General features: G+C 42.0%; 6 protein-coding genes across 9 annotated transcripts; 2 read left to right on the top strand and 4 right to left on the bottom strand.

The window, feature by feature from the left end:
- Positions 1–5: 5 nt before the first annotated feature.
- On the bottom strand, positions 6–19,097 carry LOC106654209 (glutamate receptor ionotropic, NMDA 2B-like). Of its 2 annotated transcripts, XM_014373976.2 has the most exons (15): positions 18,836–19,097; positions 16,759–16,980; positions 13,686–14,175; positions 6,360–6,531; positions 6,093–6,271; positions 5,209–5,955; positions 4,915–5,144; positions 4,643–4,829; positions 4,391–4,574; positions 4,123–4,325; positions 3,929–4,056; positions 3,573–3,857; positions 754–935; positions 448–686; positions 6–361 (listed from the first exon to the last, which is right to left on the bottom strand). In XM_014373976.2, the coding sequence occupies exons 3-15, from the start codon at positions 14,130–14,132 to the stop codon at positions 320–322; spliced, it is 3,225 nt and encodes a 1,074-aa protein (XP_014229462.1). In that variant the 5' UTR covers positions 14,133–14,175; positions 16,759–16,980; positions 18,836–19,097; the 3' UTR covers positions 6–319. The 2 variants fall into 2 exon arrangements, with proteins under 2 accessions (XP_014229462.1, XP_023314662.1); XM_023458894.1 differs by having other exon boundaries at positions 3,929–4,325.
- Positions 8,593–9,615, top strand: LOC111693646 (zinc finger protein 436-like). The gene is made up of 2 exons (XM_023458896.1): positions 8,593–8,890; positions 9,152–9,615. The coding sequence occupies exons 1-2, from the start codon at positions 8,594–8,596 to the stop codon at positions 9,248–9,250; spliced, it is 396 nt and encodes a 131-aa protein (XP_023314664.1). The 5' UTR covers position 8,593; the 3' UTR covers positions 9,251–9,615.
- LOC106654071 lies at positions 14,906–16,320 on the bottom strand. The gene is made up of 2 exons (XM_023458891.1): positions 15,627–16,320; positions 14,906–15,572 (listed from the first exon to the last, which is right to left on the bottom strand). Exons 1-2 carry the CDS (start codon positions 16,318–16,320, stop codon positions 14,926–14,928), a joined length of 1,341 nt encoding a protein of 446 aa, XP_023314659.1. The 3' UTR covers positions 14,906–14,925.
- A 592-nt stretch (positions 19,098–19,689) lies between the features above and the next one.
- Positions 19,690–21,953, bottom strand: LOC106654191 (G-box-binding factor-like). 3 transcript variants are annotated; one of them, XM_014373941.2, is made up of 4 exons: positions 21,572–21,953; positions 21,027–21,283; positions 20,832–20,951; positions 19,690–20,537 (listed from the first exon to the last, which is right to left on the bottom strand). In XM_014373941.2, exons 1-4 carry the CDS (start codon positions 21,574–21,576, stop codon positions 20,461–20,463), a joined length of 459 nt encoding a protein of 152 aa, XP_014229427.1. In that variant the 5' UTR covers positions 21,577–21,953; the 3' UTR covers positions 19,690–20,460. The 3 variants fall into 3 exon arrangements, 2 of the variants coding, with proteins under 2 accessions (XP_014229427.1, XP_014229426.1); XR_001339422.2 differs by lacking the exon at positions 21,572–21,953 and adding an exon at positions 20,608–20,683 and having other exon boundaries at positions 20,447–20,537; positions 21,027–21,452; XM_014373940.2 differs by lacking the exon at positions 21,572–21,953 and having other exon boundaries at positions 21,027–21,449.
- Positions 21,954–22,793: 840 nt separating this feature from the next.
- LOC106654190 (histone PARylation factor 1) lies at positions 22,794–25,414 on the bottom strand. The gene is made up of 5 exons (XM_014373939.2): positions 24,872–25,414; positions 23,759–24,484; positions 23,546–23,694; positions 23,222–23,460; positions 22,794–23,153 (listed from the first exon to the last, which is right to left on the bottom strand). The coding sequence occupies exons 1-5, from the start codon at positions 24,998–25,000 to the stop codon at positions 22,840–22,842; spliced, it is 1,557 nt and encodes a 518-aa protein (XP_014229425.1). The 5' UTR covers positions 25,001–25,414; the 3' UTR covers positions 22,794–22,839.
- A 117-nt stretch (positions 25,415–25,531) lies between these two features.
- Positions 25,532–26,951, top strand: LOC106654192 (single-stranded DNA-binding protein, mitochondrial). Its single transcript, XM_014373943.2, has 4 exons — positions 25,532–25,926; positions 26,024–26,114; positions 26,344–26,463; positions 26,538–26,951. Exons 1-4 carry the CDS (start codon positions 25,912–25,914, stop codon positions 26,735–26,737), a joined length of 426 nt encoding a protein of 141 aa, XP_014229429.1. The 5' UTR covers positions 25,532–25,911; the 3' UTR covers positions 26,738–26,951.
- Positions 26,952–27,001: the final 50 nt, after the last annotated feature.

The following is a 27,001-nucleotide window of genomic DNA, read 5'->3' as shown; positions in this document are numbered from 1 at the left end:
TATTATTTTACAAACATTTATACACAAAACCTTGGCGTTGTTGGCAATGATTTTTTTTCGTTCTCTCAAGCTTTTGAATCTCCTCGTCGATCGATTCGTTTCAATTACTTGGTTGTTATTGAGTCAGTGTTGGTGTTCAACTACGATATACATCTAAGTGGAAGACTATCGCCGTCAAAGTTGCTCTTTTGATTAGCAAATCCATTTCCTTAAAAAAAAAAAAAAACAAAAAACAAAAAGCTCCCCGCGGATGATGGCTCCTGTGCATGTACCGCCAGGTTGTATGACTCACTCGAGCTTGGGGGCAAGCTCAGGATCTCTAGTTAGGAACTTCCATTTCGGGATTCATGAACATCTCTCGCTGTAAAGAGTAAAAACAGAATAGAAGCGAGTAGATATGGTTTATTCGTGCTTATAATTTGTAAGTCTTGTCATGTCTGCACTTACGACGCTAAGGAGGGCGCAACATTTGGCGGTGCGACTGTCTTTAGCAAGATGACGTCTCACGTACTTGAAGTAGATGTACTCGAAGAAGAGCAAAATGGCCGCTATGAGTATGCCGACCATGAGCATGAGGAAAGCACTCAAGAACTGCTCGAGGGCCAGAGGATCGCTGCTCTTCTGCACTTCTTTGTCGGGCCGACAGGTGCCCGTCATCCAGTAGCGCCGCAACCTCTCTAGGTCACCTGTGGAAAGGCACAACACGAACGATCGGTAAAAATGACGAATAAATTTTTATCGAGCGAGACCAACCGTTGTCGCGATACTCGAGCAGCCGTTGGTTAAACATCTTGAGGAATTTGGAATTGCGAGGAAAGGCCAGGCCGTAGCCGGTCATGGAGTACCAGGAGCCGACGGTCAGCAGTCGACAATCCTCGTCCTGCGAGACCAAATAATCGAGCACCGTGCCATCGTAAATGAACGCGTCGAGGTCGCTGCACAAAAAAAATTAGACGCAAGCTTGTAGTCAATCGCTCGTGGAAATTTCGTTTGAATTTCGTTTGCAGTGGTGAGTTATGGAGAGCGCGAATCACGACATGGGGACGGTCCACTTTTGGAATGAATATCGGTATTTTTTATTATACATGCGTATAAGCATCTATTTAATCGATCTAAATTCCTCGAAGAATCGTCGCCACGGAATTTTGACTTGTTTCAAACGTCGTAAGAACAATTTATAAGCAGATAAATCGGTAGGCTACCTTCATTGTAATCAATATGATCACATATTTCCCTGACAAATTGATCATGTTTGTAGTAAAAACAAATTAGTCTCAATGTTGACTGTCCCGTTGAAACAAGCCATAATATTAGAAAATAAATTTTTCCCACTCTAACCTAAAATACGCAACTTTGCCGCTAATTTTAGGCTCTCGTAGGAAAAAATAGTATCTCAAACTGGTGCAGATATGGTTTTTTAACAAAACTCGTTACAGCACTCGCCTTCGGCTCGTGCTATAATCCCTCGTTTTGCTAAAAAACCATATGTGCACCCGTTGAGAAATATACTATTTAAAAATTTAATTTCCGTGGCATTAAATAGAAAGATCCAACGCTCATTTTAAGAATCAAAATGCATAAAAGTGATGAGGAATCCGAACAAATTGTCTCTAAAAATAATTCAAGTGAACAGGACATTGTAGTTTCAGAAAACAAAAAATACGTTTGTGATATTTGTCAGGAAGAATTTATACTCGAATCAAGCATGATAACACATCGAGTCAAAATTCACAATGATCAGAAAAAATTTGAATTCCAAAGTCATTTGAGTAGACACCAAACATTGGCACACAAACGCTGCAAAGATTTTGCACCCGACAAATGCGAGAAAAAATTTGTAAATAAATCGAGTTTCTCTACTTACCAAAAATCAGTACACAAAGATGGCGAAGATTTCTCATGCAACAAGTGCGAAAAAAAATTTGAAGATAAATTAACTTTACTAAAGCATAAAAAAATATTCCACGAAGTTTTCAAAGATTATTTATGTGAAATGTGCGCGAAGAGATTCGGAGATAAATGGAGTTGGCTTAGACATGTAAAAACAGTCCACGAAGGTCGCAATGATTATTCGTGCGACAATTGCGGAGAGAAATATGAAAAGAAATCTCATTTGCTTTTCCATCTAAAGAGAGTACACGATGATTGGAAAGATTCAGCCACCAAAGTCTCAAAAAATTACTCATGTAATAATTGCGAGAAGAAATTTGGAAGAAACACAGAATTGTTGAGGCATCAAAGGACGGTACATGATGGTCGCAAAGATTTCGCATGCGACAATTGCGAGAAGAAATTTGGGTATAAATCGCTTTTGTTCATCCATCTAAGAACATTTCATGAAGGTCGAAAAGATTACACATGTGACAAATGCGAGAAAAAATTTGGGGTTCAAAGCAATTTGATAAAGCATAAAAAAATAGTACACGAGGGTCGTAAAAATTTTGTCTGTGACAAGTGTGAGAAAAAATTTGGATCAAAATTAGATTTGTTGAGGCACCAAAAGACACTACATGAAGGTCGCAAAGATTATGCATGCGATCAATGCGAGAAGAAATTTCGACGAAAATCGATCTTGATGCGCCACCAAAAAACAACCCACGATGGTCGCAAAGATTACGCATGTGATAAATGCGATAAAAAATATGGAGAAAAATGGCTTTTGCTCTCCCACCATAAAACAGTCCACGAGGGTCGCAAAGATTACACATGCGATAGGTGCAAGAAGAAATTTGGGGTTCAAAGCACTTTGATCAGGCACAAAAAAACAGTCCACGAAGGTCAGAAAGATTACGCATGCGATAAATGCGAGAAAAAATTTGGATATAAATGGCTTTTGCTTTCCCACCAAAATACTGTTCATGAGGGACGTAAAGATTATCCATGCGACAAGTGCGAGAAAAAATTGGGCCAAAAATCAAATTTGCAAATTCACTTAAAGACAATACACGAAAATCAAAAAAATGTTGCATGCCATAAATCGAGAAGAAATTTGAATTAAAGCCGCATTTGATCTTGCAACAAAATACAGTACACGTAGATAATCAAGGTCGCGTGCACAACAATTGCGAGAAGAAATAATGATTGACAATTTTGTAAATATGTATAGATACTCTTACATATATTTTTCTAAATTCCAATAAAAAGTGTTCTGAAATGATTGTGTATTAACTGAAACTCGGAGGTTCAACTACCATTACACGCCTGTACACACCGACGTCGAGGTGTTTTCAGTTTTCGCGCACTAATAATTAATATACATCTGGATGTATTTTTTGATGGCTCATTGGTTCGTGCAGCTCTTCATACAACGATCAGATGAGATGTTTTTGAATGGAGCGACTTTTTAGTTAGTTACGGAATTTTCGATAAACTTCACGAAATGACACGAGAGCCCGAATTGATCAAACGCACATTTGTCAAAGATTTTGATGAATTTCCATTTGATAAAAATCCTACATGAAAACAATTTAATAATTTAATAGAAAATAAAATTTTCTCCTCTAAATTTCTTTAAAATCGGTCACTTTTTCTAATCCGCCACTGAACTTTCGAATTGGTACGATGATAAATACCCATTGACAACGGCCTCGACGCCCTCGGCCACGTTGTTCTTGTTGTAGGTCTTCATGTAGGCGTACATCTCCCGGAAGTACTTGGACAGGGTGCTGTCGGTGTGGGTCCAGGGCACCGTGCCGAACTTGATCATGGGCTTGTGGGACATGGGCCGGGCCAGCCTGTGATCGTCGACCCCGCTAAAGTCCCAGAACTCCTCGCGCGTGATCATGAACGCGGCCAGATTGGCCGTGTAGATGGCCAGGAACACGACGGCGAACATGGCCCAGATGTTGGTCATGAATCTGTGTGCGCGCAGTCGAACGGACGTTAACCAACTGCTAATCGACGCAAATCGTCAATTATTTTAACGCACCTGGAGGTAAAGCCACGAGGAGAATCGACGTGAACAGCGGCTTGGAAAAGTACCGCCCACACCAGCCAATAGACTCGGCAGAGCGAGAAGCGATGTCGCTGCGACGACGACAGATTCGTTGTGCCGGCCTGCAACCAATCATTCGCCATATGAATTTCAACGAGACAAGTTTGAAAAATGTCTAATATGCTCACCACGTGATGATTGTGTTGATGATGATGATGATGGTGGTGATGATGATGGTGATGATGGTGGTGGTGACGATGATGATGAGATCTCGAGTCGAGTCCGCGAAAGCCGGACGTAGGCGACAGCCACTCGAAGAGGAAAATCATGAGGGTGGCCGAGTGAATGGCAACGAATCCCACGAGCATCCACGACGGCATGTCGAACGGCTCTGAAACGTGTCGTGCATTTTTAATGGACGCATTCAAACATCGCTCGTTGTCGTTGTTGTCGTACCTAAAAATGCCGTGGGCGAAATGATGCCGGTACGTTTGGCCACGACTATGGCGGTGCCGGTCTCCATGAAGGGCACGGTAAAGTCCACCGCCGCCTCGCGCTCCGAATTTATCTTCAGCGACGTCAGCACCATTTCGGTTTTCCGATTGACCAGATCGGCTATGAGCCCGTTCCACTTGCCGTTCTGCGAGAAAGACCAAAAACATCGACGTCATTTTGAACAGGAAGAAAACTATATCGATATTTATTTACCTCGATAGTGCCCCATTTGCCGTCCTGGACTCTGACCAGCTCGTAGGTAAAGCCGAGATCCTCGGAAAATTTCTGAAGCAGATCTATGCAGAATCCGCTGCAGCACTGGTACGTGCTGCCGTTCTGCTGCGGCTGAGCCGTCGTCGAGCTTCCGGGCCCGTTGCTCGATTCGGTCGTTGCCGCGACACTTTGAGAGAAGAAGAAAAAAATCACAAAATTGAAATTCTCGTATAGGCACGAGGTGTAAGAAAAAGAAAAGCAGCCAAACTCACTCGACGCTCTCGGGATCTCGAGAGACTCGGCAGTGCACGCCTCGCTCCATGAGGCACTTGCCGCTGACGGGATCGGGCGGAGCGAGATTGATGTAGGGCGGCTCCTCGAGGAACGAGATGGTGACGAAGAATTTCTCGGGCACGCCTTGGGGCGGCGAGTGCTGATTACCCGGCCAGACGATGTCCTTGATGTCGAGGCCGCGTCTTTCCCAGGATTTCCACGTGCCGATCTAACGCATTATAATCGTCAAATATAGTTTGCGCGAATTTATCCAGAGAAAAAGCCATAATTACCTCCTCCCAGGCCAGATGCATACTGACGCTGGGCCTTAGGTTCATGATTTTCAACTCGGCCGATTTGGGCGCGCCGTCCTGAGTGAACTCGAGGGGCGGCTTGCCCGGCGTGTCCGAGTCGACCGAGACGTTCTTCAAGTACTTGAAGAAGTAATCGCCGATGCTCCATCGGGACTCGCCGCCCTCGGCGCCGTCGCAGCTCAGCTGGGTGTTGAGGCTGTGCTGGGCGTTGCTCGGGTCGTTCATAAAGTCCTCGACGGCGTAGGCGTAGGCCTTGATGGCCGTGGCGATGTTGTTGACGATGCTGGTGCTGCTCGTGTCGAAGTGCACCCCGATGCTGCCCACGGGGAAGCTGTAGCCGGGCTGCCTGTTCTCGATCACGCTCTGGGTCACGATCCAGACGTAGTTCTCGCCGGTGATGTTGAGCTCCTGGGCGTCGCGAAAGATGGCCGTGGCCTCGTCCTTGGTCGAGTAGAGCAGCATGACCCGCGACTCGCTCTTCTTCAGGACGCGCAGGTCCTGCTTGCCCGTGAACAGGACGGCCTGCAGCAGGGTGAACTTGAAGCGCTCCTGCATCTCGCTTATGCGCTCGCGCACCGCCTGGACAAAGTCCGCGTGGCCGGCTATCTGCGACGTCACCACGCTGAACTGGTGCCACTTGTAGCGCTCGAGGATCGACATCATCGCCGCGGCCTGGTGCTCGATCGACGGCGCCAGCTGCAGGTGCAGCGAGCTCTGCGACGACCGCTACAAATTTTCCAATTCCCATTTCTTTCATTCTCAATTTCTATCTTTATCAAAGAGCTTTGTAATCCCGTTTGATTGAATTTTTAATCGAAAAGCTCGATTAAGCGAGCAAATAAAGTTGCCATATTCAATCTCACCCTCTCGAGTCCAGAATTGTCGGCGTTCCAGGCGATCACGGGTATGCCCAAGTAGCCGGCCAGCTGCAGGAAGTATTGGGCGCTCGCCGTGCTACGCCCGTACTGCTCGTAATTCAACAGGTATAGGATGGCCGATACGTTGTTAGATAAGATGTCTTTGCACAGCGAGTTCAAGATGTCTTTGCGTACGTAGCATTGTGTAGAGAGCATTGGAAATGATTATTCGAAGCCATGTACCAGCGATGCATGCAAAATTATCCTACTCACTCATGGGGCTCGGAGTCAATTCCTGCATGGCGACCTTCACGTGGATGTCGTAGTGCTGGAAGAGGCTGAGGTTCTTGTGCCGACTGGTCTTCTGCATGGCCGAGACGGCTCGGATGACGGCCCGGGTGTACTCGCGCGAGCCGAACGACTTGTAGGGCACCGCCAGGCCGACCTGCGTCATCGTACATCATGGTCATTCGATTATCAAATAGTAATTGGATTTTTTCAAAATTATGTTCATAGTTTTCGAGTGATTTCTCCTGTGATATTTGTCTAGGTGAAAACCTCCAAAAGAATTCAAAAAGGGAAAGGTCATCAAAAAATTTTTATTTTACCGGCTCGAATATCTATCCGAATGAGATTTCGTTTGATGTGAATTCTTTAAATGCAATTTATATCTATGACGAAATAAGCCCGTGCACCGGAGATGAAATTCAAATTTTGAATGGAAAAACGACCAGCCTTGTCGCTTTATTGCATCATTTGAGCCCGAAACGAAGTAGGTGTAATATCCTCGCTCGTGCATTTGAATTTTATTTGAATATTCGCCCGCGACGCGCCCAGCGATATTTCGATTGCCTCGAGCGAGGCAATTTGATCCTGCATCTAGCCCCGCTGTGTGTGTATGATAGATTCTTTGTTTTTCACGCACGCCGTATGACACAGAGAAAGAGAGAGAGAGAGAGAGAGAACGAGTGAAAACGAGCCGCTCTCCTTCGGTGTCAAATTCAGATTCGGCTTTGTTAAAAGCTCTGTCATGAAAGCTCGAGATGCAAAAATGCCTTTCTTGTCGGTTCATTAACAATTTCTTTGACAAAGCTTACATTTTTACATTTCAATGCTACGCTTGTTTGAATTTTAAGTCAATTCTTAGGGGTAGCATTGATACAGTAGCATCCGATAGTGTAGCCACGCAATTCGCATGCAGATGAGAGCTCGCGATGAATCGAATTATCAAGATTCACGTCTGTAATGGGAAAATTGTCCGCGCTAAATCCATTCCAACCCTCGAAGCTTTCGATGCGTGTCCAATGTCCATCATTGACGCTCTACGTACAGAGTCGAGCTTTTGAACGAGAGTTTCGCATTCTCGTTACATCGGTCAGCAAGCTCGGAATCGATTAGAAACTCGGGTAAACCCAACATATTTACCAATGTCGAGATTTTAGGTAGACTTAATGCATATTGCAGTATTGAATTATTTTGAAACTGGATCTTCCTTACATCGCTCGTATAGAAACAGTATGGTTAGTGTTAAAACTTTTTATCTTGTACACACTAGCTTGTAAATTATATATTAACTCTTTTCAGTTAGCTATTCGTGTAGTGGCGGCTTATGAAGCACGCTATTTACAACATGGTGTGGAGGTGGCACATTTTGAAATGAATGTCAAAATATTTTTTATTATACATGTACAAAAGTATCTATTTATTCGGTGTTTTTTTCGTGTATTCGATTTTGTCTGTCGGAAGTTTATTTGGAAATATTTAGTTTTAAACGTCCAAAATATTCTTCGAAGCAATCGTCCCTAAGTTAAAATTTTAAATTCGTTCAAATATTGTAAGGATAATATGTAAATAGATAAATCGGTAACTTAATTGTAAACATTATGATCATAAACGATTTTGATATCGTCCCTCGACATACTGATCGTATTTAGAGTAGAAACAAATTCGTTTGAATGTTGTCTTTTCTGATGAAACAAGGCATCAAACCAAAATATAAATTTGATTCATTTCATTTTCGAGGCGTTAAATAGAAGGATCTAAAGCTCGTTTTAAGCACCAAAATGGATAAAAGTGAAAAGATATCCGAGGAAGTTTTTTTAAAGGATCATTTAAGTAAACAAGACATTGTTGTTTCAGAAGACAAAAAATATATGTGTGATATTTGCCAGGAGTCATTTTTACTAAAATCGAACATGGCAAATCACCGAGAAAAAATCAATGCAAGAAAAGATTTCGCATGCGACAAGTGCGAAAATACATTTCAGTTCCGAAGTCATTTGAGTAGACATCGAATATCAGAACACAAAGGCTGCAATGATTTTTCATGTGACAGGTGCGAGAAAAAATTTGTGAAAAAATCGAGTTTGATTACGCACCAAAAATTAGTCCATAAAGATCGCGAGGATTTTACATGCAACAAGTGCGAGAAAGAATTTAAAAATAAACCAACTTTACTTAAGCACATAAAAATATTCCATGAAGTATTCAAGAACTACTTATGTGAAATGTGTGCGAAAAGATTTGATACTAAACATAGTTTGCTCGTGCATATAAGGACAGTACACGATGGTCGGAAAGACTTAGCCTTCAAAAACTCCAAAGATTGCTCATGTAACAATCGCGGGAAGAAATTTGGAAAACAATTGGATTTGTTGAAGCATCAAAGAACAGTTCATGAAAGTCGAAAAGATTTCGCATGTAACAAGTGCGAGAAGAAATTTACACGAAAGCCGAGTTTGCTCGTTCACCAAAATACTGTGCATGAAAAACGTAAAAATTATCGATGCAACAAGTGCGAGAAGGTATTTGGACGAAAATCACATTTGCAAATCCACTTGAAGACAATCCACGAAGGTCGCAAAGACTATGCATGCGACAAATGTGAAAAAAAATATGGACAAAAATCGAATTTGCTCACCCACCAAAAAATAGTACACGATGGTCGCAAAGATTTTACATGCGAGAATTGCGAGAAGGTATTTGGACGAAAAGAACATTTGCTTAGGCACCAAAGGACAGTTCACGAAGGTCAGAAAGATTTCGCATGCGACAAATGCGAGAAGGTATTTGGACGAAAAGAACATTTGCTCAAACACCAAAAGACAGTCCACGAAGGTTGTAAAAATTTTGCATGTGACAAGTGCGAGAAGAAATTCGGATAAAAATGGCTTTTGCTCTTCCACCAAAAGAGAGTCCTTGAAGATAATTAAGATTTTATAAACCTCCATCGAATTTGAGCTAGCTACATAATTCGCAGAAACTATACCTATCGGACAATTCTCAAAGTTTCTTAAGATTACGTATGTGATAAATACGTTCATTTCTCATAATTGGAAATGAACGAATAATTTGTTGCTTATACGAAATTTTTGAACTCATTGTAGCCATAGGCTTGGAATAATTTATCTGAAAATAGCGTATATCTCATCAATGAAATAACAACAAACTTTCATTTTTGCTTGTCAATTTTAAATATATATAAATAATTATAAGAATAGATTAGTTTTCCTGAAAGGTCAATAAAAATGGTGTCATCATAAATTTGTTCACTGCTGTGGTTGGTGCTTTATTTTTAAACCAAACGACCACTACTCTTAGTACAATGTTTGGCTCATGCACGGATCAGCTGAAAATTTTTGTCACTTCTTGTTTGGAACTGCGAACGGATCGAGCATTTAGTTGGCTACCAAATTTTTGATAAACCCGGTGAAATGACACGCGATCCTGAATTGACAAACTGATTATTTTTCTACGAATACCGTGATCGGTAATAACAATATGTTCTTAATAATTTAATTGAAAGCAAACATTTTTTTATAGGTTTCGCCAAAATTGCTGCAAGCTCTTATAATTATTTTTGATATGCATGAACGGCAAATGAAAGTCCGCGTGGAGGTGGCCCTTTATCCAAAACCGCACGCCTTTTCTCGATCACGCTTTCAAGAATTTAAAAACTCGCTCTCGATGCATCGCGAGCCACCTAGTCAAATTCAACGACTGCAATCACAACACGTTCATTTCAATGACACAGTCGAGTCATCTTTTTTTAAGAGTAAAAATAAATAAAAGATAAAATATTATTATTAATTAAATTATGAAAGTAGGTAGTTCAAGTTGTCTAATGTCTGAAAGTCAAACTAAAACTAATATACTACGCTAAGTATTTAATTTTTTAACGTTTACGTGGCGTCGTGCATCCGTGTCTCCTTGCGTCATGTGCGTTTGTTCTTGTAGAACGACTCATACAGTCCGAGTGATTGAATTCCGAACCGGAAATACCATTGTTATTATTGCCACACATGTTATGCGGGTGGCTCTTATCAATGCTAGTTTTATACGTTCTCCGCTCCATGACGTAGCACAGCTTGTACCAATATCTCTTACACGGGCTTCGATCGCGTGTTTTTCACTTTCTAAAATATATTCTAAATATAGATCTCATGGTGTACGTGTCAGTAGACGTTACAAGGCCAGAGCAGCCGAGGTAAAATTTTACATCTACTGCATCGAGTGTCGTGCATGTGTCGTGTGTGAGCGTGAGTGAGAAAAATGGCCACGTCCAAGGGCGAGTTCGACGTGTACTTTGGCGATGGCGAAGCCCATACCGGCCAGTACGACTTTGACTTACAAATCGCGAATCACCTTCAGGTAGCGGAAAACTTGCGAAAGTTGAAGGTTATGCGTGCAGCGGTTGTTACGGTGAGGAAGCGAAATAACGCAAACCACGACATCGTCGCCACGATGCATTCCTTGATCGAAAACTGGCAGGGTCAATATCCGAATCTCCGGAAACTGTTTAGTCGCGAGGATATGGATTGGCTGCTCGTCGAGTGCCGACAATCCGAGAGCGTACTCGGCTTCGTGATCGAGTGCGGATACAAGGACGTGGCGGAGCTCGGCGCGGACGGCAAGCCGCTCTTGCTCCGTCCGACGGCGCTGCATCGTTCGATCGAGAACTTTCACAGCGACGCCAACAGCCTCTTGTTGAGCGAGCTTTTTCGGATTTACGACAGATTTGACGCGAACTACATCGACGAGGATGGATTGACGCATTTCCATGTGGCCTGCAAGTTCGGCTGCGCGAGCGTCGTCGAGAGATTTCTCGAGCGAGGCCAGGACCCCGATTGCCTCTGGACGAAAACGGGCGACTCGCCGCTTCACATGGCCATGGAGCACGGCCACAAGAGGGTGATCGAGCTGCTGATGCGAGGAGACGCCGAGCCGAACTTACCTAATAAAAAAAGACAGACTCCTTTGCACAAGTTTTGCGAGAGTTATCGCGACGATCACGAGGCGATGCGGATATTTTTCGAGATCGGCGACGAAAAGCGGCGGCCCGTGAAGATCGATCCACTCAACGAGTGGGGCGACTCGCCGCTAATCTTGGCTCTGCGCCGACGAAGCTGCAAGGAGCTGATCGAGCTGCTGCTGAGGAGAGGGGCCAATCCAAATTTGACGGGTCCGATGGGAACGAGGCCGCTGTTCTTGATTTGCGACAGAAACGACGAGGACTTGGCAAGGACGTTCTTCGAGATCAGCAAGGACATAGGTCGCTTCGTGCAAGTCAACTTCGCCGTCCTCGGTACTCCGCTGCTGTCCCTGGCCGTGGAGCACTGCTCCAAGGGCATGGTCGAACTGCTGCTGAGAAACGGCGCCAACCCGAATTTCATCGACGAGGACGGATTCGCGGCTCTGCACACGATGTGCAAAAGATACGACGATGGCTTGCTGGATGTTTTCCTCGAGGTCGACAAGGATAAGCGTCGGTTGCGCATCGATATCCGGGACACCGTGCGGGGAAACACGCCGTTGCACTACGCACTGGCCTACGCCCGAAGACATATGCTCCGGTCGCTGCTGAGCAACGGCGCCGATCCGAGACTGCGCAACGCAGTGGGCAATACGGCTTTGCACGTCCTCTGCCAGAAAGAAGCGGACGACGACGGCTTGGCGGAGCTGTTCCTCGGGCTCACCGACCAACTCGATCCGCCGATCGAGCTCGAGGCCCGGAACGACTCAAGCGAGACGCCGCTGCTCTTGGCTCTGCGCTGCGCCAACAAGAAGGTGGCTCGGCTGCTCGTGACGAGAGGCGCCGATCCGAGACTGGTCGACGCCCAGGGACGGACGGCTCTGCACGTCCTCTGCCAGGGCTACGACGACGACGACCAATCGGCCAAGGTCATATTCTCCAAGATCAACGAGGAAGGAGTCGACTCGTGGGCGCGGCAGGTCGACGCCCGCGACAACCAGGGCAACACACCTTTGCACTTGGCTCTGCGCCACAGCCACGAGAAGCTCGTCGAGTTTCTGTTGACGAACGGCGCCGATCCGAACTTGGCCAACGCCAACGGATCGACACCTCTGCATATCATTTGCCAGAGGGGATCGTTCGTGTTCGACGATAACTTGATGCAGACGTTCTTCGAGATTTGCGGACGAGTCGATCGGCGGCTGCTGCTCGACTCCCAGGACGGTCGGGGCCGGACGCCTCTGCAATGGGCCGTGGCTAGTCTTTTGCCGGAAACCGTCGGTGCTTTGATACGTAACGGCGCCGATGTGTCTGGCTTCGCTTTCCCCTCTTTGACTCGCTTCGACGCCAAGGCGTTCGAATGCAAAAATCCCGAGGATAAATTGGTATTCGCATCCTCGATGCTGATGGTCGTCGAACGTCTCAAGGATGGAGGATACGAACTGAACCTAGACGACGCCTTGCAGATCATGAAATTATTCGACGAGAACGAGGTGTTTGGCCATCCCGACGAACGAGCTTGGTACGACGACGAGGACTTTGCGAGCCAAGCAACGAAGATAATGTTGAAGGCGGACCTGTCGCTCTTGGATCTGATCCAGATGCGATCCGAGCGGGCGGCAAGACTGCTCAAATGCGAGGACTATTTCAAGCTCTGGGCCTCGGGTGAATTGCAGGGCAATCTCTCCGAAAGCCACAGAAAGGCCTGTGTTCGGCACCTCTGCGAGAAACTCGTGACGAGATTTTTCCAACGCTCCACGGTGTATCCTTTGCAACAACTGGTGCACCACCGGCTGCCCATCTTATGCTGCGATATGATCACCGAGTGGCTATCCAACAGAGATTTGTATCATATTTGTTTGGCAAGAATGAGACAAATTTCATCGTGTCGATGAACATATTCGCGACATTTTTTAAGCCTAGTTTTGTTAAATGTATCAGAAATTTCCATATCATTCGGATAAATTGATCTGGAATAAATAAATTCATTAATTTGCTTTGATTTTAACTGCCTTTAAATTTTATTACACGCCCTCACATACATTGTACTGTTTATCACGAATACCGACACATGAATTATATTAATTTAATTGCATAAAGTTTAAATTGACGGACGTCAGAACGTCGAATTGACATTACACTTTTGCATTCGGGCGATGGGTGAGCGCAGGGTAAATTAACTACTTCCGCGCTTAATTACGCTTGGAACTTTTGCTACTGCTTAATTATGCTAAATAAATGGTTTTCCTGTATCATTACATTCAGCGAGAAAAATAACTATTTGAAATAACTCGAATAACTTGACTTTAATTATTATTAAATTCAAGGGCCATTGTTACACGACATACCTTGAGCTTTTTGATGTCGGTGCCGTTGTTGGAGCCGGTGTACTCGACGCCGGACGAGCTCAAGCTCATGTCGGCGGCCTGGGGCGTGGTCGAGGCCGAGGTGACATAGGCCAGCGGTATGCTGGTGCTGGTCATGGAGGTGGTGAGGACCGGCCGGCTCATGCGCGTCGTGTTGAGCAGACTGTTGCCCTTGCCGATCTTGATGCTGGAATTGCCGCGCACCGGCCCCGACGAGCCGCCTTGGCCTCCACCGCTGGCGTGGCTGCGGCTCGACTTGCCGATCTTTATGCTGCTGGGCGTGCGCTGGACCGAGCCGTCGAGCAAGCCCGGCCCGTCCGCCGAACACTGCTGCAGCTGCTGGCTCAACAACAGCAGCAACGACAGCAACGAGACGAGCAGCGGATTCGCTCGCGGCCTCTTCGACTTGGCGCCGCTACGGCTTGTCATTTTTTACGTGGATGGGTGACTGCGGGCCGCTTAGTCGATCGATCTGCAATTCGCAAACAACCGAATGATTTATATTTTTAATTCGTAAAATGCTCTCGAGTTTACATAATGAAGTTTTCACGCGCAAATCGCATCTACGTTTACTGTTGAGCTTGAGAAACTGATGCCAAAATAAGATCTTACCACCAATTGAACGCGATCGGATACATAAATGTGAGCAAGACTCAAAATAGTCGGTAATTATTCGAACGTACAACAATTCAAAGTACATGAGGTTTTGCCAAATCGATGTGTCCGCGTTAAAATATGCACTTGAAACGAAGGTGCATTAATATTGACAATCTCGATCGGATCGGCTTGGATAAAGAACAAAAACGCGGAAATGCGGAAAAATCAAACATCGCTGCGCATTTGTGTAGCGATAAAGCGACGAAACCCGTGCTCTATATTTATCAGACATCATATTTGTGATAGTTTCGATTCAACTAAAAATCGATATTGTACGTACAACCATCACGAATAAACTTGGTTAAAGTTTAAATGGTCGGCAAAACTTTTTTATAGGCCTATTCAACGTGGCGAATACCACTTGATTGAACGTTGAAATTGGTTTAAAAAGAAAAAAACATTGTTATTAAATTTTATGAGTGAAAAATGTATCTGAATATTTTACAGGAGAGTTTTCTGAAATTTGAAATGGAGAAATAAACAGGTATAGGCAGGTCGTAAGTGAAAAATGTCAATTATTTTTATTACAATTACATACAGAGCAATACAAATTTTGCGAGATAAATCAAGAGTTCAAGAGCTTTTGTCCGTGCTCGATGAGCTCCTCGACGCAACTCCTCATGAGGCGCTCGAAGACCGGATCAGCGTCGATTTGCGCGAGATATCCATCGATCCGAGCGCCGAAGTACCAGTCGCGCAGGGCCTCGGCGTCGTCGAGCCGCGACGTGACGCAGGCCGGCCACCTCATGGCCGCGTAAGCCATGCCGACGATCCTCCTCGACTCGTAGTCCCTGGCCAGCTCGTCGTAGCCGAAGCCGAGCTCGGATCCTCCACTGCCGTCCCGGAAGTACTCGCTCAGCTTGGCGTAGTAATGCCTCAGCAGGTGGGGCTCGTGAGCCTCGCGAAAGCTCCTCGGGCTGTGCACGTGCAGCAGCATGGCCAGGTCCAAACTCGGCGGGCCGTACCTCAGCATTTGAAAGTCCACCAGGAGGCACTTGGGTCGTTGCTCGTCGTCGTCGTCCTTGAACATGATGTTGCCGCGCCACAGATCGCCGTGGCAGATGACGTTCCTCCCCAAGCCTATCGTACGCACGTTCCCGTTGTAATTGCCAAGAAATGACGCGAATCGTGTAATAAGATGCAACTTATCTCGTTCGCGATAGATATTGAAAAAGTAGAGTTGAGAAAGTTGGAGAAAATCGTAGTAGGCCCGGGAAATTCAAATCACAAAGCACAGTTATGAAAATGCATAATATATATACTTACCGGGGCTGGGCTTGACTCGGTCGCGCACGAGCTCGTGAATCTTGGCCACGAGGGATCCGTCCTCGAGTCCGAATCTGGCCTCGGCGAGGAGGCGCAGAGTCTCGAATCCGAGCTCGTTGCCGCGGCCGGCCTTGCCCTCGCGCGTAAACACCTTCTCGCGCAGGAAAGCCTCGTTATCGCTGTTAAGCAGGTGGAGCCTCGTGGCCAGTCTCGTCTCGAGCCGGAGCGAGCTCGCGTGGAAGCCGGCCAGCGCCTCGAGGGCCGCCCTCATCGAGGCCAGGTCGTACATGCTGTCGGCGCGGACGGCGTAGCCCTGCTCCCGGACGTCCTCGAAGACGAGCTTGCGCGGGCTCGCGTGATAACAGGCCGGCGACCACTTGACGGCTGTGCTCTCCTCGAGCAGAAGCGGATAGACCGAGCGGAAGAAGTAGGTTTCCTCCTGGCTCACCGAGTCGTCGACGAGGCAGGCGCGAAGCTCCTCTCGGGCCGGTGGCTCCTTCGCGAAGAACCCGAGGCTCTTCGTCTCGCCGGAGGAGGAGCATTTGTATCTCACCACGAGGCTGTAGTGATCGCTCATGATGCCGCGACGTTGGCCCGCGCGAACCACTATCTCGAAAGACTCGACTCTCGTGGGCTTGCCCAAGGCCCTCGACAGAGCCGAGTCTAGATCCGCGTTCGCTTCGTTCGCAGCCATAACTGCAGCAGGGATCGCGATTACGCTCGAAACTTTGGACGACCGAGATATCGGCTGCTGCCGAGGAAACTTTTGCTCTCAGCGACGTCCATTAACGTGTGCAACGAGGTTCTTTCGTCTGCTGCTACGCTACGCAAGGAGTGCCGCGCCGGCGAGATATGGCAACTGACAGCTAACGCAAGTCAACCGAGAATGTTTGCGCGACGAGTTTTATCGCGTCGAACGAGAGAGGCTGGCTTAAGAAAACAGTTTGGCCAACTTCGTCGTTGCGAATAAGCAATCGCGAATCGCCAACTACGGGAGAATAATTTTATACGTGTGCTAATTCTTTGAGTTAAGGATAATTATGCACTTATTCTGCGCTACTCGATAAAAGAGTTGACGATAAAAATTGATGCACAGAATTTGTCATATTATCCTCGTGAACCAAGTAATTACCTGCGACTGAATCGAGAGCGTCGAGCGAACAAAGAGTTGCTGCAGAGAGTCAATCGTTGCCGGCACGAGTCGCAGCGCGTTCGGATCGTTGCAGTTGCGTCCTTCGATCGCTGCCTAGTACTGGACTCCGACTGGCCCAGTGCCATCCTTGCGCCCTCCCGAATGTGCACCAATGTGCTACACCAATGTGAGCTTGCACCCTGCGATCAGAGACTATATATCCTGCAACAAAACGAAGCGTCCAAATTCCTAATTAATTACGAGCAAATATTTATTTCGTGCCCGCGACAAAAATCGATAAAACCATTTTCGATCGGTCGAGTGGTCGAAAACCGCTATTATATAGCCCCGCGCTGCTCCATATAGGCCTGAACGTTATGCAACATATATAGTGGCTATTGGTTTATTGGTGCGTTCCAATTGCTGCTGCTGCTGCTGCTGCTGTTTCGGCTTTTAAAGGCGATGACGGTAACTGCCATAGTGTATCGGGAAATCGTCACTTTATAGCCAAGATGACGCCCAACTATCGGAAATTGTCTTTGACGCGCTCGGAGAGAGAAGAGAAAGCCCTTTCGAGTCGTTTTCTGTCAAAATTTTTATTGTCTCGTAAAATTTTTTCCACCGGCGAGTTTTGATTAAATTAAAAATACCTTTCACATAGCCTAGTGCATTCCTTTGTTACGTTCGACTTTGATACTACATATAATCGACATATTACAATGAATACGTTTGTCTTCCGACTATTACAAAACTCTTGATTATTTTAAATTTTCCACGTATCGAATTTCTCTTTTAAATATCGAGAGACTGATCTCATGTAGGCTTTTAAATTTCAATAATCGGACGATAATGCATATTGCATATTGGTTACTTGAAAAATCACTCCGTAGGGTATCTTTTGTTCTTTGAAACTTTGTGAAATCGATCAATTGGTTAATTTAATTTAATCGACCCTCGAATATTCCATGAATAAACTTATGACGCGGGCAAATGCTCGTTCGGCCGAGCTCGACTCGCCTCGATGAAGCCAACCCGTTTGTCGATCCTCGAATAAATTTTTCCGACGAAACCTTTTTGAAACGGTTCAACGCCCCACAACGGCTGGGCTTGCGAAGAACAAAACAAAGAAATCTTTCGATGTCACTGTTGTCTCGACGATATTTAATTTCATGATTTTTATTTTTCATTTTGCCGAACGGTATCTTCAAGTTTATTCTTAAAATTGGTGAGCTTGCGGAAAACAAAGTTTTTTAATAACCGTCAACAACGTCGAGAACAAAACGTCAAGGAAATGAATGAACTCATTAGTATGAAGTGTATACGCGCGTCTCTGACGTTCCGCGACTAATCATCTCGCGCAAGAACAATAATTGCTCGAGTACCCAAGAAAAGCCGACTTAATTAAACAGAAAAGTCAGGTAAATTAAATTATTCAAGATGCATAATAATTTCGTAGCGCCGCGTCGAGAACAATTTGAGTCTCTTCGCAGCAGCAGCAGCAGCAGACGCTTATATTCTCGCTCCAAAGGTCAATGACGACAAAGTTGCAAGAAATTTAATCGAAGCGGAAAAACATAATGAAATTAATCAAGGTCGTGGAGCGTTTTTTTTGTCTACTCTCGCTGGCAATTTTCTTTAAAAGGCACAATGTAATTTGGAAGGGCCGCGTCGAGTCGCGCGATCGCACTGCGGAACCAAATTGTCGGCTAAAAACGACGTCAACGCCCTTTCGACGTTGAATCAGCCTCAAGATGTAGATTTGGAAACGAGTACCTGTAGGATTTGCTACACGATTCTCGAGCTTTGGAGCTTTGGAACTGAGCCAAGTCAAACTGTTTTCGATATGCGTGTATTGTATGTATAGATCGATTGATTCGACGCAGTACACGCACTTGTAATCGACTCAAGCAGTCGATCCTTCAATTAACGTACAATGACATTAGCACCGCACAAAGAGATTCTAAGGTCGGCGGTGGCTACGTCACGAATTAATTCTCGAAATTCCTACGAAGCTCGCGGACTCGAGAAAAGTCGAGAAAAACATCGAATTGACATTTGGTTGGATTCCTGCACCTACCTATAGTAAATGCGTTGTCCGACGACGCAGCCGCTCTCGGCTCCTCCCGAGGATCAGAGACCGCCGAGCTTTTTGGAAACTGCCGGAAATGCACTCGTTGCCTCAAGAACCGGATCGTTCACGGCGGTATGGGAGACTCTACACACTACACTGCCATTTTCGCGAGGAGCTTGCAGCAGCAGCAGAAAGGCCAACGACCGCCGACGCAGGACTACTAGGAAAGATATAGAGGTAAAAAAAGCTCGAGCGAGCTTTCGTCCGACTCGTCGTCGAGTTCGCTACTGAGAGCCGTCGACAGACATCGGTGCAGACGGGGCGAGAGGGAGAAAGAGACGGCGCTATATGGCGAGGCGAGGCGCGTGCGTTATGGAGAGGAGCCTCTCCTTCCTCCCTCCTTCGATCTCTTTCTCTCTCTCTCTCGACGCTCGACCGCGCCCCCGCCTCAGCGTCACCATGAGTGCATATGCCTATGTGTCACCCTGTAACGACTTCGGTCTATAGCTGGCCACCGCTGCGCGATTTCCCATTGAGGATCTGTGGTAGGATTCGAGCCGTCGCGCGCATGCCGAGTCTGCGCTTGCACATCTCTGATGGGATCCCACCTCGATCGACTATCGACATCGGCTTTGAATTTGAAACTCCAACCCTTTGTTTTATTTACATTTTCTATTCGTTGCCTTATATATATTTTTTTAATTTGATTCCATCTCGAGCTCAACACAATAACAAGAAACTTGAAGAGAAAGTCATATTCCTTGGAAAGCAAACAAGTTCGTACATCGTAGCGTTGTCTACGAATCATTACGAAATCGGGCACTCAACGTGTAATAACGAAAATGAAATTCAAGAAAAAATTTTGTTTGTCTAGTTTAAATATGAATTTATTTTTTAAGAAATGTAAAATTACATTTTTTCGGCCTAGCCTCAACATTTGCAACTTGTTTTATTTTAATGTTCACATAAATATGTATCAATCATGTACACATTTCGCTACATTAATCATAATAATGTATATAAATTTTACATTGCCTTAGTCCTTAGTAAAAAAATTAGTATATTCTCACTACATCTCTGTTACCATTAAATAAATCAATCCTTTTGTTGATCATGTGACTTACACAAAAAAACAAATTCACAATAACATACAAGACAGGTACCATCAGCTATAGAAAACAAAGATAGTCGGTTTTCAAAGCAAGTTCAAAAAGGCTTCTATTTTGGATTGTACACATTTTCATGTCCATAAATATTAAATCAATTTGATTTCATTGAATGTGCTTGCGCTCAATTCATTTCATTGCAATATACTACCACAAGTCTTTTAATCGTTTCTTCAACGTAATACTAACAAACTTGCCTCGTATTACCCGCTCATCTTATTATTTTCTACTTAAAATGCTTTAGTTTTGTCAAAGAATAAACGGAATGTTTAAAATAATTTTTTTGTATGCTACTTCAAGACAAAATTCGAAGCACAATTTTTTACAAAATATAGAAAAAATATGGAAAAACGCATAGTTAAGTTTGTCAATTTTTTGAAATCATAAATTTTATACTAAGTTTTTAAACTTAAAATCTAAATGTAAAAATAATGAATTTCTGTTGATAGTTGTTAAAATCCACGACTATGAACTCTTATTTCTTTGGGTACCCTGTGTTCCTTTTTGATTGAATAATGTATCCAAGTTAAACGCTTTAAAGTCTGAAAAATTTTAAATTATAAATCACATGTTAATACTGTTTTTTTTGTTTTATCGAGAATAAACTAATACCGATTAAAAATGGAAATCTTCAAACTTGTTTCTTGAAATTTCTAGAAATCATTCTTTCAAAAGTATCGGTCGTGTTCTAATTTTTTTTAGGTCATTACAAAGCATTTTAGAGAAATATATTTAGTAGTAATTTCAGACATTTTCTTGTTTTAGCATTTTATCAACGTTAAAAACAACTAGCTTTTATAAAAGAGATTTCTTTTAGAATCAATACATCAGCTTACCTTTCATAAGTGGATTTGGTTCACGTTCTTGATAATACGTCACGTTACTCTGGTGTCTATAATTATTAGAAGAGTTTCCATGTGAATAACTGTGTAACTCTTTATGGACAGAGTTCCAAGCTAAACATAAAAAAAAATAGTACATTATAATTTGAAACAATACATTCTACAAAAACAGCTCTGTAAAAGACTTACATTCGCAGATGTATTTGATCAAATCAAAGTGTTGTGAATTTGGATCCGGTTCTTGTTGATGTTGATTTTGTTGGTGTTGGTGTTGCTGGTGTTGGTGCTGTTGATGCTGATTTTGTTGATGATGGTGTTGCTGATTGTGTTGATTTTGGGGATTCGATTGATTTGTCTCCATTGGCTGTGGCTGCTGGGGCCTATGGCTCCTGACAGGCTGCGGGCAAGGCCTTTTTCCATTCATGTTCGTTACTTGCGGTCTGCTACTATAAGAGTAAAGCATGGCGTAAAAAAATGGATCACCGTTTATCTACGCGATAGACTTTATTTGACGAGAGTCGGAATGGAATTAACGTGACAGATGATAGAAACGATATCCGCAGGCTAACGTTTGCAATGTAGCTAAACAGTCGTGACACACTCATACACGTGTAAGGCAATATGTCCGACAGGTCTCATTTGTTTACATACATATACGCTAGTGGGGCTCGAGCTAGCTCGCGGAAAGTAAGCAAACGTCAAATGTTGGAGGGATGAATACGAGCGAGACTCACCTCATGACGAAGGGACGACTCCGTTCTTGGACTGCAAAAGGTAAAATAGTCGAATTTCCAGATGGCCACTCGTCGGCAGGCAGCTCGCACGTTAGAGAAAGTTTCCACGAGCCTTTTATAACGGACCACTTGGATACTTTGATCGGAGTCGATTGTTCCTATGCGCCTGCGACTCGCGCCTGCAGCTGGAATTGAATGTAAGTGTGTAACGCACACTTACAGCGACTTGAAATGCTTTACGATTCGTCGAGCCCAGCACCCAGCCATATGCAGCTTGGCTCTGCACAAGAGAAAGGGAGAACGAAGCGAGATAACACCGCTGCTTAGACCAACGCTAACGGTTTAATGTTTTTTTAATAGCTGCCGTGAAAGAAACACAAGATAAAGCCATGTCAACAAAAACTCATCCTCTCCTCCATTCTTAAAAAAGCATACCGAAGCCAACGTAAGATGGCCCTCGATTGGACTAGGCTGTGGCGCGCCAAATTTAAAATTCCTATTTTCCGACTTTTCTCATTTTTAGACATTTTGTAAATTCAAACTACTCGAATTGTAGTCATTTCGGCCATGAAATTAATTTCATTTTATAATATTTAATTTTTATTTTTATTGTTGATCACATTCGTACGTTATTTATATCAAAAATATCGGGACATTATTCTACCGAGTGAGAAAAAGGAATTGCCAACTTAGCTCCGGCGTCTTGTTTATATTTGTAAATATAAATACAAATATTCGTTTGGTGTCTTTCCGAGTTCCGTGAATCCGTCTCGATTAAAGATTTTAGGAATCAACTGTTATTTTGAACGTGTTTACTTGTTTGTTTTTCTTTTTTTTTTTTGGAACTCATGTTCGTTGTCATTTTGTTTTACCGACTACGACCCCGAGGTCATTGTCCCATTTATCATGTCCAACTTTGACCTAAATGCTTTCGAATTGTAATGAATTTTATAACATTTTATAAAAATTTATAACATTTTATGAAATTTTGTATGTTATGAATTTTCTTAAAAATCATAATATTTATTATGAAAGAATGGACGACATTGATATTGAAGTATAGAGCAGTCAACACAGCGCAAAAAATTTAATATTACTATAAAAGCTGATACGTGAGCAAATGACGAATTATCTCAAGTAATTATTCAAATAATTACACTAAAAATTATAGTACATGAAAAATTCTTGACTTTATTTTCATAGTCATTAGTTTAAAAAATTATAAGTTATTAATTGACAATTTATACATTTATCAGTTAAGTTTTGAATCAATTTTGTTTTGGAAATGCACTAACATTGCAATCTTTTTTTCGATTTTTCATATGTGCTTCTACAATTTTAAGAAATGGCTGTCTTTCAAGTTGATTATAAGCTATAGATAGTACAGATAGAGCAGCGTTTTGTACATCAGCACAACCAGTACTGAATAAATCGTGTCCTAATTCTAAACATGTACCAAAGTCACACTCATCACCAGCTATTGTGGCAAGTCTCACAACTTCTTGAAGCTCCCCACGAGCAGAATTTTTTTCGTCATCGTCTTTAGCTTCCTCAATTTTTTTAACAATTTTTAACAAAGCATCTGGAAATTGAAAAGAAATTTTTAAAAATCACATTGAGGATTTAAAAACAATTTTATTGGATACATACCATCTGTAACAGATAATTCACGGTAACCAAGTTGGGTCTTTTTATTGAATGGGCAAACAATACCAGCACCATGAATGGTTCTAGCAACAACATTTTTTTCTCTTGACTTCATTTTTGGAGTTTTTGATTCAATAGGAAAACCATATTCTTTTGCTGATGCTTTTAATCTGCCCAAGAGATTTGTGAAACTAGTTCTCTCAAATGGAGTGGCTTTTTTAATTTTTTCTTCTAAATAATTACTATATAATAAATTTTATTACACAAATGCCATTTTAATATATAAAGAAAAAAAATGAATAGATAGTTTTAAAAAAATCAACTTACATTACAGCTCCAAAAATATTTTCTGCTACAGGTATAATTTTGTGATTAACGTTGGAACTGTTTGCAGCTACAAATGCTGGATCTCCACTAGGCCTGTCTCTCCAATAACCAAAATGTAAACCTTCTTTATCATTACCTTTAAGTACTGTCTGTAATAAAAAATAATTTGATTGAAAAATAAAATTCTTCTGTTTCAATAATGATAGTACGAACCTGAAATTCAGGAGGATCATAATAATAACGCCAATGTGTTAAAAAGGAATCTAGATTTGGAGTATCTTTTGTGATTTTTCCAGCTAGAATATCAAAAGGACCAACTAGAATAAGGCCAACCAACCTTAATGCATTTGTTGGATCACTTGGTTTTAATCTTTGACACATGTCATAGAATTTATAAAAATCTGAAGGCATTGGAAAAAGGAACACATCTTGAATTAACTGATGAGTTTGTTCAAGAGAATTTTTGACCGATTCAGCTTTGGGTGAATTCTTATTCTTATTCTCTGCTACTTTATTTTTTGTTATTGATAACTGTTCACAATCTGATTTATTCGTACTACTTTTTTTTCCATTTTTATCCATTGTAACACTATCTTTAACATCTGATTTTTTAGTAATACTGCATTTTTCGCTATTTGTTTTCTCATTCTTTGTTTGATTGTTTATTGTTTCGTGATTAACATTTTCACTAACAACCTTTGTTTCTTCTCCATTTTTGTCCTCATGATTTTTATTTGTTTCATCAATTACATTGTTTTTTTCAAGAAGATTCTTACTATCATCTTGTTTATTTTGATCTTTTACCTCTGAAGTCTTTTTTACATCTTCAGATACTTCTTCATCTACCACATCACAAGTAGAATCTTCTGATCGTGGCTTCTTAGACACAAGACTTTGTTCATTATCATCCCCTGGACTCTTTCTTTTGGCATTTGAATTCTAAAAAATTTAATTGTATATAGTTGAGTTAGATTATGTGATGAATGCATGATTAACTTATTTAAAAGTGTAAATACTAATAAGCATAGATGATTTTTAAATTAGATGCCTCTTTTCTACGTTATAATATGATAATCATAATAGTATGCAACACAAAAAAATTTAATTGAACACTGTGTAAATAAAAACGACATCATTAAAGAAAAAGTGAAGATCAATTATACTGTTTCAAACACGTAAAATTGTGCAAGATTAATAAAATTATATCCAATAAAAAGTACAAGCAAAGTTCATCACTCGCGTCAAGTTTTCCTTTCAATAAAAAAATTAAAAGATAAATCAAATGAAACCAAATTGCGAAAAAAGATGTAATAAAATCAGACTTACATTTTTATCGGGATGTCTGAATTTTTTATGATGATCCGGATTTTTTTGATAGCAATCCTTGCCGTACCGGCAAAGCGCACGGGTATCCTCGACATCGTCATCGTTGACAGTTTTCGTCGGGGATGACATTTTTCTCTCTTAAATCGAGCTACAGTTAAACTATCGATCGACAATTGACAAACTGTCGGAATTGATTTGGCCGAGGGTATGTTGTGTCGAGCTTTATTTGCCGCAAGTATGTAAGCGTGACTGCCCACGACGTACTCAGTCTTGTGTTATGTGAACGGTGAAACTTGCTCTAACCTGTTTTCGCACACCGCGATAGCTGTATGTATCTGTTGCTAAAAACGCACAATATAGGATGTCGGCTCGCAAACGCAAATTGCAAACATCTATAGGAAGTTCGACCCTTGAGCATGCGGGCGGCATATAATGTATGTATTGTTGCGCGGTGCGACAAAAACAGTCGTTAAACTTGGTTTGTGACTCGCGAAAAACTGCAGGACAAGCAAAACTTATATCAATAAGGAAACTGCGCGAGATTTAAACAATGTTTATGCGGTCACTTTTTTAAATAATTCACATATACGAAGCTTGACGAAGCGCATAACTTTGTCCTGTACTCCATTAATTATGCACGAGCTTCCAATTTGCTATTAATGATTTGGAAGATAAAAAGATACAAGAATCAAGTATTTTTACGGCCATTCATGTAGATGTAAAAATAAAATGAACTTATTATTGCAAATGTTTGTACGTGTTAAATACAAGGTGTAATTAATTGATATAAATCAATTTTGCATCTACTAATATTCATTTTCACTCTATGACTGAATAATTATGACTTACCGGCATTGCATGAGTGTACTATTCATGCATTGTAGTTCGGCGATAATTTGCGCACGTTTTTCTACCGCGTGCCGGTTCAACACAACAAAGAAACCTTAACCAAAATATTTCGGACATTGTTAATTTCTGTCTCACTTCGTAGCGTTACAATCTCGATAGTTGAACAATTTTACAAGTTTTTAGCTTCAAAAATGTTTTCCAATAGAGTAAGTATAAAGTTGACTAGCGCTAAGTTTTAATTTTAAGGTTATAACATTTTCTTTGTTACGTTGTTCATTTAATTTTATTGTTTTTTTGTTTTAGTTACTTGTCAATGCATGCAAACAAATGAAATCCTTCAGTTACGTGACAGCTAGACACTCCTCAAACATCGAAACAAACAACATTGAAAAAAGTTAGTCTAAAGACACACATTTGTTAGCTTAATGTGCTTTTTATTATTATACAAACTAAAGTGATTTTTTATTTATTTTTTTTAATTATTTTTACGATTTGGCTTTAAAACTTCACAATTGTCTTATCGTTTGTATTTAAATTTAGAACAAATATACTCTTTAAATTGTTGAAACACATTTTATAGCTTGGAAATTACAATTATCGTTGATTTTTTTTTAAATTAAAAGCTATAAATCAAGTTACGCTGCTGGGTAGAGTGGGAGCAGATCCTCAAAAACGTGGTAATGAAGAACATCCAGTGGTTGTATTTTCACTAGCTACACATTTGAATTACAAATATGATAAAAGTAAGCATTACTACATTTTGCTGTCTAATAATATTAATTTATATTTACCATCGATCATATATTTATAATTATAGATGACATCATGCAAAAAACAGACTGGCATAGAGTATGTGTATTCAAACCAAATTTGAGAGAGACTGCTTACAACTACCTCAGAAAAGGACAGCGAGTTATGGTGAATGGAAGGATAAGCTATGGAGAAATAAAAAGTGACGAGGGAACTTCAAAGATGGCAACGTCAATTATAGCAGATGATATCATATTTTTCCAGTAAAAATGTTAGATTTATTTAGAATTGATCTAAAAACAATTTAGAATTTCAAGCCAATAATTCGTGAGTTTTTATGGTATTGATTGAGTTGATAATTATTTAATAAGAAAACTAGGATTTTTTCAACGTAATTGTTGAATATTCTCAACAGGAATAAGTTTTTAATTTTGTAATGAAAAAATCATGAATAATTATAAAATGTTAAATGTTACCTACTATTTTAACTTTCAATAAATTTTGAACAGAATATTTTTATGAAAAGAAAAC

Source organism: Trichogramma pretiosum, unplaced genomic scaffold (assembly GCF_000599845.2).
Source record: "Trichogramma pretiosum strain Unisexual culture from Peru unplaced genomic scaffold, Tpre_2.0 scaffold25, whole genome shotgun sequence".
Taxonomy (NCBI): Eukaryota; Metazoa; Arthropoda; class Insecta; order Hymenoptera; family Trichogrammatidae; genus Trichogramma; species Trichogramma pretiosum.
This window is presented reverse-complemented; position numbering and strand designations above follow the sequence as displayed.

Excerpts from the sequence above, each read along its gene's own strand:
- LOC106654190 (XM_014373939.2), bottom strand. The coding sequence starts at position 25,000 with ATGTCATCCCCGACGAAAACTGTCAACGATGACGATGTCGAGGATACC. Across the intron at positions 23,695-23,758 it reads ATGATCCTCCTGAATTTCAG|ACAGTACTTAAAGGTAATGA; the intron begins GTTCGTACTATC and ends TTTTTATTACAG. Across the intron at positions 23,461-23,545 it reads AATATTTTTGGAGCTGTAAT|TAATTATTTAGAAGAAAAAA; the intron begins GTAAGTTGATTT and ends TTTATTATATAG.
- LOC106654071 (XM_023458891.1), bottom strand. The coding sequence starts at position 16,320 with ATGGCTGCGAACGAAGCGAACGCGGATCTAGACTCGGCTCTGTCGAGG. Across the intron at positions 15,573-15,626 it reads CCGAGTCAAGCCCAGCCCCG|GGGCCTACTACGATTTTCTC; the intron begins GTAAGTATATAT and ends TTTGAATTTCCC.
- LOC106654209 (XM_023458894.1), bottom strand. The coding sequence starts at position 14,132 with ATGACAAGCCGTAGCGGCGCCAAGTCGAAGAGGCCGCGAGCGAATCCG. Across the intron at positions 6,272-6,359 it reads ATTGACTCCGAGCCCCATGA|ACATCTTGAACTCGCTGTGC; the intron begins GTGAGTAGGATA and ends ACGTACGCAAAG. Across the intron at positions 4,830-4,914 it reads CGAGATCCCGAGAGCGTCGA|TGTCGCGGCAACGACCGAAT; the intron begins GTGAGTTTGGCT and ends CTTCTCTCAAAG.
- LOC111693646 (XM_023458896.1), top strand. The coding sequence starts at position 8,594 with ATGTGTGCGAAAAGATTTGATACTAAACATAGTTTGCTCGTGCATATA. Across the intron at positions 8,891-9,151 it reads GATGCAACAAGTGCGAGAAG|GTATTTGGACGAAAAGAACA; the intron begins GTATTTGGACGA and ends AAATGCGAGAAG.
- LOC106654191 (XM_014373940.2), bottom strand. The coding sequence starts at position 21,300 with ATGCTTTACTCTTATAGTAGCAGACCGCAAGTAACGAACATGAATGGA. Across the intron at positions 20,952-21,026 it reads GATCAAATACATCTGCGAAT|CTTGGAACTCTGTCCATAAA; the intron begins GTAAGTCTTTTA and ends TTTTATGTTTAG. Across the intron at positions 20,538-20,831 it reads ACCAAATCCACTTATGAAAG|ACTTTAAAGCGTTTAACTTG; the intron begins GTAAGCTGATGT and ends AAAATTTTTCAG.
- LOC106654192 (XM_014373943.2), top strand. Across the intron at positions 26,115-26,343 it reads AACAAACAACATTGAAAAAA|CTATAAATCAAGTTACGCTG; the intron begins GTTAGTCTAAAG and ends TTAAATTAAAAG. Across the intron at positions 26,464-26,537 it reads GAATTACAAATATGATAAAA|ATGACATCATGCAAAAAACA; the intron begins GTAAGCATTACT and ends TTATAATTATAG.